This window comes from Otolemur garnettii, unplaced genomic scaffold, assembly GCF_000181295.1.
Source record: "Otolemur garnettii isolate 467f Iridium unplaced genomic scaffold, OtoGar3 scaffold00013, whole genome shotgun sequence".
Classification (NCBI taxonomy): domain Eukaryota; kingdom Metazoa; phylum Chordata; class Mammalia; order Primates; family Galagidae; genus Otolemur; species Otolemur garnettii.
In genome coordinates, this window is record NW_003852408.1 from 30,099,811 (window position 1) to 30,108,579 (window position 8,769).

General features: G+C 33.6%; 1 protein-coding gene across 1 annotated transcript in view; it reads left to right on the forward strand.

Annotated features, from left to right (window-relative positions):
* Nucleotides 1-2,795, forward strand: part of FAM126B (family with sequence similarity 126 member B) — an 81,595-nt gene extending 78,800 nt beyond the window's left edge. The window contains exon 13 of the mRNA XM_023510385.1: nucleotides 495-2,795. Coding sequence (XP_023366153.1) covers nucleotides 495-1,096 — 602 coding nt within the window. The 3' untranslated portion in view covers nucleotides 1,097-2,795. The remainder of the gene's footprint in view (nucleotides 1-494) is intronic.
* Nucleotides 2,796-8,769: the final 5,974 nt, after the last annotated feature.

Sequence of the window (8,769 nt, forward strand, 5' to 3'; positions counted from 1 at the left end):
CGTTGTGGCGGGCGCCTGTGGTCCCAGCTACTTGGGAGGCTGAGGCAGGAGACTCGCTTGAGCCCAGGAGTTGGAGGTTGCTGTGAGCTGTGAAGCAACTGCACTCTACCCAGGGGGATAGCTTGAGGCTCTGTCTCAAAAACAAACAAAAAAAGAAATAGATATGGTCATTGCAAGTGAATTATAGCATATATTATAAGGATTTATGTTAAAAAAAGTTGTTACTTTACCTAGTTTTATGTGCTTAAATATTGATAGTTACTAAATGTTTCTGGGTAGTTCTACAAAAGCTAGACTAAAGCTGAATTAACAGAATGAATAGCATATTAGAATTCTGTGTAGATTAAGATTTATTCCTCTATTTAGTGGCAGTGTTGATAATGGAGCTATTGCCAAACTATAGCAACTATTACTCAAAAGATAAGGTCACTGTTGTTATGCACAGATGTTACTTAATTTAACTACTGCTGAGTTTGTCTGATTTGTTTTTTTAGGTGCTGAGGGTGTAAATGGAGGAGAGGAGTCTGTAAACCTAAATGATGCAGATGAAGGATTTTCATCAGGGGCTTCCCTCAGCAGTCAGCCAATTGGGACCAAACCATCCTCTTCTTCTCAGAGGGGAAGCTTAAGGAAAGTAGCAACTGGGCGTTCAGCCAAGGATAAAGAAACAGCCTCTGCCCTCAAATCCAGTGAGAGCCCTCGAGATTCAGTAGTTCGCAAGCAGTATATACAGCAACCAGCTGATCTTAGTGTAGATTCAGTTGAGCTGACACCGATGAAAAAACACCTGAGCCTGCCTGCTGGCCAGGTGGTGCCAAAAACCAATAGTATAAGTCTAATCCGGACAGCCAGTGCTTCCTCAAGTAAATCATTTGACTACGTAAATGGCAGTCAAGCAAGTACCAGCATTGGGGTTGGCACTGAGGGAGTTACTAATTTAGCAGCTCACAGTGCTAATCGATACTCAACTATCAGTCTACAGGAAGACCGGCTAGGTCAAGCTGGTGAAGGTAAAGAGCTCCTCAGTCCAGGAGCCCCCTTAACCAAGCAGTCTCGATCCCCAAGTTTCAATATGCAGCTAATATCCCAGGTGTAGTTTTGACATCCTCTCTCCTCTTTCTGCTTACCTTTTAAACTGAACGTATTTCGTTGTGCAAGAAGACACTTCATCACACATTGTGAAAATACTGGTGACCATAATCAGATTTGATTTAGTTTAGGTATCTTCATACCATTTTTTTGTATGGAAACAGCAATAAGGTTTTATTTTCCCTCCTTCCTATATCTTCCCTTCACCTTTCCTTGTAAATGTGTTTGTGAAGCAGTATAAAATGTTTGCCTTTTCCATGCCTTCCTTTCTCCTTGGGTGATGTGCAATCCATCGTAGGCTGATCGGTCCCATTTCAACACTGTGAGATTGAGGATATGTAAGAGGAAATGGTGTATATGATCCCTATGAAATGATTCTTTGGCTTTTGCTTAAAAACAAAACAAAACGGGTTTGTTCTCATAATCTACAGAACTATGAAGATTACTGGATCATATTTTTTCTTTCTTAACCAGGAGTGCCTCAGAGATTCTGCTATGACTTTGGACTTCTCTGAGTCTGTGCAATCATTTTCTAGAAAACCATGGGGAAAGGTGGTAGTGCTGCACTTTTTCATCAAAATGAGGGTAGCTCTTTTTTCCCCCCATCTCCTTTATCCCAAGGACATAAATGTTCAAATAGTGAGGCATTTAAATCGTGACCACCTTCATTAGAGGGCAGGGCTCCAAGTTGATTGTGTAATTGATAATGCACTTTGTCAGTGGCTCTATAGTCATTATTAACATGTCTTCCCTCTTCCCCACAAGGACATAAGATCATTTCTGTCCTTAAAATCTGAACAGCTAACAAATCAGAGAATCCAAGGGGCAAGTTCTATTTCCCAGGAATGACTGACACTTTGGTGCTGGGGTTTTGTGGGGGGAGGGGTGGTTTTTATTTAGATTGTGTTAAGTGTGAGGGGAGGTTTTGTTTTTTTCTTTTCCTTTGTGAGCTGATGATGACTGAAATAGAATAGTACATCTTCAGGTAAAGAGAGGGATTTCTCAGTCCACTTTCTGTGACATTAGACTATTAGAGAAACCCTTTCAGCTGCTTTCTAGATGTACCTAAATTCAGTCAGATATTTTGGATTAAGAAACCTGAAGTCCGGATAGATTACATACTCCAAGGAAATACATCAGGGAGAGATAATTGGCTGAAAACACTGATGCTTCAATGTGACACATTTTTATAGAACATTCTACCAGGGGGTACTGACTTGATTTCTCCTACAAGGACCACACTGCCTTTGTGTTTAATGTAATGCAATTTGTGTACATTCTAATCATATATCTGCAAAGTTTTTCATTTTTATAAAACTTGGAAATCATGCCAGTAAGCTAGATGTTGAATGTATGTAAGTAGCATTTGGTAACTGCTGAAAGGCTTAAAAAATGCATTATCAGTTAAAATTAGTTCTGATTTGGCTGAATAAGATTTTATTGTAACCTCTTCTGGGTCTCAGGCACTAATGTTTAAAAAAGAAGGGAATGTATTCAGTTTTTAAAAATTAGTATATTGTGACTTGAACTGCTATAAGTTATCCTTCCACAGAATACATCAGAGCTATTAGTGCTGTGTACATGTAGATGTTTTTACTTTATTATTGTGAAAGAAAAATATACTGAATTTATAGAAAGCAAGTATTTGCCTAACAAAATTTAAAATTTTATCTCTACCAATTAAAATTACAATAGATTTTGATAAACAGAAAAATGCCTTTTTTTCTCACACCTAAAAATCTCCCCTTTTATTGCAAGAACATTTTTTTTAAAAGAGAGAGTTTCTGTTAGAATCTAAGAACAATGATGCTTGTTTGAATTTAGTAGTCTATAACATTTTTCATCTTATATGAAAATGGAAAACTAAAACCTGAACTAGTATCTACAACATTGCCAAAGTCTGTGGTAAAGATTAAGTTGACGATTGATTGTGTGTGTTTATATATATATATGATGTGTATATGTATATATCACAGAGACATATTTTAGCAATCCCTTATTTCTTTTAATTTAATTAAGGGATGTCAAAGGAAAAGAATTTTAAAACAGCCAAAATAAATGAGGTATAAAAGTTTATAACATGCTAAAGAGGGCAAAGTTTCAGGTATATAAGGAAAGAGGCATTGTACTTATCTGGGAGTGAGATCTTGGCTTTGGCTGTAAGTTAGTCACTTTATGGCAGAAATACAAGGTTTATTTAGGAGCCTAAAGAACTGTTTTTAATTCAACAAATTGCGCATTTACTGGCATCTAAATCTAGCATGATTTTAGTTAAAGCACAAAAGAAATACCAAATAATGCCAAATTATAGCAAAAGATATAATAAATATAAAATTTTCCTCTGGTTAGAAATCTTACATCATACCTGAAAAGCTGGTTTTAAATGATTTTCATCTTAGAGGATTTCATTTATCTGTGTGTATATATGTACATATATTGTATGTATGCATACCCATTAATGTTTCATGACTCTGTAACTTTTTTTTTCCCATTCTTTTAAGTGATATGATTTGGCCCAAGTGAAGAAACATTTCATTTTGCATTTAGGATCTTAAGAGCAGATTTCTTATGCAAGAGAAAGTTAAAATGAAATGAATTAGTTTAACAAACTGGAAGTCAAATTTTCTAAGAGATTTTTGATAGGCATTTGCATCACTTATTAGAGTTTAGTTAAAATTTTATTTCTGATATATAATAGCTGTTACAAACATATGCTAGCAATATTTATACTTCAGACTTTAACAACCTTTTATTTTATCCTTTTTTTTTTTTTGCAGTTTTTGGCTGGGCCTGGGTTTGAACCCGCCACCTCCGGCATATGGAGCCGGCGCCCTGCTCCTTTGAGCCATAGGCACCGCCCCCTTTTATTTTATTCTTATTACCATAAAAAGTCCATCTATCTACAGAGAAGATATTAGAGAGGAAATACTTGTTTTCTATAATAAAACAATTTGGTTGATGCCATCTATGCCAGGTTGGATTAAGGAATACAAAGAAATATCTGAAGGTTTGGAGAACTCTTCTCTATGACATTAATTACTAGAGAACAAACTAAAATGTAAAGTAAAATGTTAAGTTGCAAGTAAGATTTTTAAACATTAAAACATCTTAAGACGCTGAGGGGAAAATGGCTATAATTTTAAATCCTGATCTTTACCACCACCCCATTCCAATTCACTCTTCTGTGCCTATTTACTATGGAACCAGAATTTCCGTGCTGGAAGATATCTAGCTAGTCTCCCACATCCCCTCTGCATCCACACTCATCTTCAGGAAAATGAGGCTCAAAAAGTTGTGATGTGATCAAGACCACATAACTAAAGCAGAGTCAGAATCAAACCCAGTTTCCTGTCAAATGCATATCAACAACCCCACTGCCTGCTTTTATGCTACTCTGATAAATGTGGTACATAACCCTCTCCATTTCTGCAGATTCTGGAGTAGTAGATGGTGAACCTAGTATATTACAAAAAGTATTAAATTCAGAAAAAAGAATAAAAAAGATAGATGGGGAAGTGTTGAAATCTATCTATATGGATAGATGGGTACATACATTAGATACATTATTCTTTATTCTAACTTATGCCTTACTATTTTTCTGCCACACAACAGTTGTATGCTGCCATTTTATAGTTAATTATATTTCTGGGGATTTATTTAATGTAAAATAAACCCAGTGAAATAAATGGCTTTGATCAGTGTTTCTAGATATTTTAAAGTAATTTTTAAATCAGCCAGTTTTCAGTCACCATGGTGGCAAATAAATTATATTGCACAATGGGATATTGGAAAATAGACATTAAATAAATTTGATCCTATTAATTTCTAATGTAGACAAAGTGATTGACTCTTATGCTGAGAACAGATACAAGCAATATTTCTGTATGTGACTGATAAAGATTTATAGTGTTAAGCTTATCATTACATTGCAGAATGGTAACCATGTCATTTAACGCATACAATGTCCTAAATGAGGTAGTCTCAGCTATATAAGCTTATTATTTCCAAACTATATTCTCAAATTCCGTTTAGTAGCTTTAATTATAATTATTTATTAGACACTGGAATACTGAGAATAACCTCTTTCAGATTATTTTGCACTACTTTTGTGAATATTTTAATGAAGTGGGGTGTTTTGCCTACCTCACTTTGTGAGGTTTGTATGGGTCCATTTTTTAGTACTTTAGTTGTTGACAATCAGTTGTGTCATTCAATTCTCTGCATGTTCATTTGTAAATAAAAATAGTATCTGTCTTTAGGAGTAGTATTCTATTTATATGAACACTGGCTGGCAAGGATTTCTCCATTTCTGATCTGGAATTACAGAGTAAGTTTTATGTGTTTGTTTTTTTAAAAATCAGTATTTCAGTTACATACTTGTTTTCCAGTTTTAAAAACTTTAATAAGTCATGCCAGTTATAAGAGAATCTAAGTATTTTAGGGCAATTTTTCTATAGTATGGCTATGTTAAATGGTTTGAACATGAGATTTTTTTATCTTTCAAGTTGAATGATTATTGTTATTGTTTCACCACTAAGTTGGTTGAGACACTTATTTGTACTACTTTAATTTTTTAAAAGTGCTTTTTAGAAACAAGTTGTTTAAATATCAACTAGATATTGATAACTTAAATTCTTATAAATTAGAATATTGCTAGATTACAAGAAGATGAATGCAGCGTAAAGTTGTTAACAGTGCTAATAAAATCATAATATCAACAGATTGTCACTATTTTCCATATACAGGTGGTCATATTGATAATGTAAGAAATAAATTTTAGTATTTGCTTTGTGTGTACCTAACGGGTATATCATATTGGCACTAAGTACACATAGGAAATACTATTCATAGAGGAGTCATCATCACCCAACCTTCCTGCCCATGTAGGTACATTCCTTCTAAACCTAACCATACAACCACAAAATTTTGGAAACTTCAGTCTCTCCAGTATTTTTGTAATCTAGGCTATTAGTCTCATGAGAAATATACATAAGAGCAAACAATTCAGGATAGAAGTTAGCAGAAAGCTGGGAATGATGTGAAATAACTGGCAGCACAGTATGGAAATGTAGGGTCTATGTTTTGCTTCTTGATTTTGAGAAAGTATGTTAATTATGTTTACAAATTGAGGCATAGTCACATGTCTGCTATTATGTTTAGTATCAGTTTTACAAAAGTGTAGCTTAAAGTGTAAATGAGTTTTTCAAAATTGCATCTGGAGGTAGGTCTAATGAGATATGAACTTAATTGGACAATCCATTCCCAACTACAAATTGATACTAATCTGGTTTGCTGTATTGACTGTAAACAGCTCAGTGTTGGTGGTATCAGAGGAAATTCTTTACATCTTCATTGATCACACATACCAAAGAAAATATCTACCAAATTTTTTTTTTTTTTTTTTTTGGCCGGGGCCAGGTTTGAACCTGCCATCTCCCGTATATGGTGCCGGTGCCCTACTCCTTTGAGCCACATTAAAGTACAGAACTGTTAAGGAATGAAGCCTATTTAACCTAAATAAATATTAAAAGATTCTTGGACCTAAAAAATAGGTTTACGGTAGCTAAAAAATTCCATTTGAGGATTTCTTATGTCAGTAAAATGTCAATATTTTATACTTCCAGTAGAAGTACCTGTTTAAGGTTATATCCAAATATTATTTTTTATGGCACATTTTCATGTCTCCTTAAATAAGAATTCTGCTCATCAGTATTGCATAAAAGAGGGAAATTCCTCAAATTGGTATGTTGTATAATGTTGTGGGATTAACATTTTACTTAATGTTAAGTAAAATTGAGGAGAGAAATTATGGAAATGCACATTTTACAATGGTCAATGGCAATTATTTCTAATAAGTATGTATTGGTACAGTTTTGTTTACATAATTTATGTACATGATTACTCTGAGTGTTTTTTTTCTTTGCAGAAAAACATGATTAGGTTAAGAAAAGCTAAAATGTTCATTTTTAAATGTTTGGACCAGTAAGAACTAAAATATTTAAAAATGATTTTTTTTGAAATCATGAAATAATTATATATTAAACAATGTTCCAATAGGTTCTATGTATTTTTTCCTTATCAGGTGGTAGTTAAAAAGTAATGAATCTATTGATCAGTTATCTTGAAAAGAGATTAGCTTTTTCTTTTCTTTCTTTTTTTTTTTGAGACAGTCTCACTCTGTCGCCTTTGGTAGAGTACTGTGGCGTCATGGCTCACAGCAACCTCAAACTCTTGGGCTCAAGTGATTCTCTTGTCTCAGCCTTGCAAGCAGCTGGGACTACAGGCGCCCTCCAGAACACCCAGCTAGAAAAGATTAGCTTTCTAACAACCACTGATACTGGTTTGGGGTGTTTTGTTTTTGTTTTTTAAGTATTATCATCCAAACTAAATTGAGATGGCTTCGTGCTCCAGGTGATGTTTTAAAATATTTGTAATTAAGTTCATCTACTTTACTTTAAATCTTTCTTATTCTAAAAATCATGCTGGCTTTACATTCAGTTTAACTGGTTAAAGTGAAACAGTTTTTAGGGTGCAAAGATTATTTTCTCACTTCTTCTCATGATAATGTGGCTCTCTTGAGCTACAATTTCTGAAGGATTTTTATTACTTTGTCATTATGTAATCTGATCTCTGTTACAATGGACAGGCAAACAGGAAATGTCCCATTTTTATGTTTGCCTTATGAAAGGATATGGAATGTACAGATCAGGGTTTTTACCAGCTTCAACCTATAGCTTGTTATAAACTTCCCAAGTATTCAGAGAATAGTGCTGGTGAAAATATAAATAAGATAGGCACACAGAAATTATGACCTCTATTGAGTGATGTCCTTTTAACCTAGGACTAGTAAAAACCTTCATTTTTTTCAGAACTGAAGGAAAAAAAAACACATTTAAGATCATATTTATTGGTGCATGTAAGCCATTATCTTGTCTTACTGAACTGATTAATGCTGTTGATTGTTGAAATGTGAAATGTAGTAGTTACTGTTGACTTTGTAAATATCTGCCAGAGATGAAAAAAATATTTTAAGTTAATGTAAATAAAGATGTATAAAATTCAATCAATATCAGTCTGCAATGCAGAAACATATCTAAGATATTAAATATTGTGTTTCTTGAGAGATGTGTAATTTCTCCCTAGATATCTCTAGTTACATTAAGAATGTAAATTTTCTTTTGTACAGTATAAAAATACAGCTTTATTTGGCTTTTAATGGAATTTCCCTGAGTTGATTTTTATCCTACCTAAATTTAAAGGGTCCTTTTATTGTATCTTTTTTCAAAGCACTCCATTTTATATGTGTATATCTGAACTTTTAATTTGTATCACATCCTATTAAGGCAATATGTAAAATTACATGTACACCATAAAATAAGAAAAAACATAAAGATAGGCATGAGATTTGTATTTCTATAGTTAATTAGAAGGATACAAACAAATTCAGCAAATTTAAAGCAGACAAATGTGAAGAGAGATTATATGATTTTCAGATCTCCTTAAAATTAAATCAGTTTCTCAGGTAAAACATAAGTGTTTCTAATGCTGAAATGTTAGGAAGTTTTCTTTCTTGGGTTTTTATAAAGAGGAGCCAACATTGTTAAAATTCCATTTAGCAATGTGTGAAAGTGCCTGTTTCCTCACACCCTCACCAGCAGTTAAACTTTTTTTTTTTTTTTT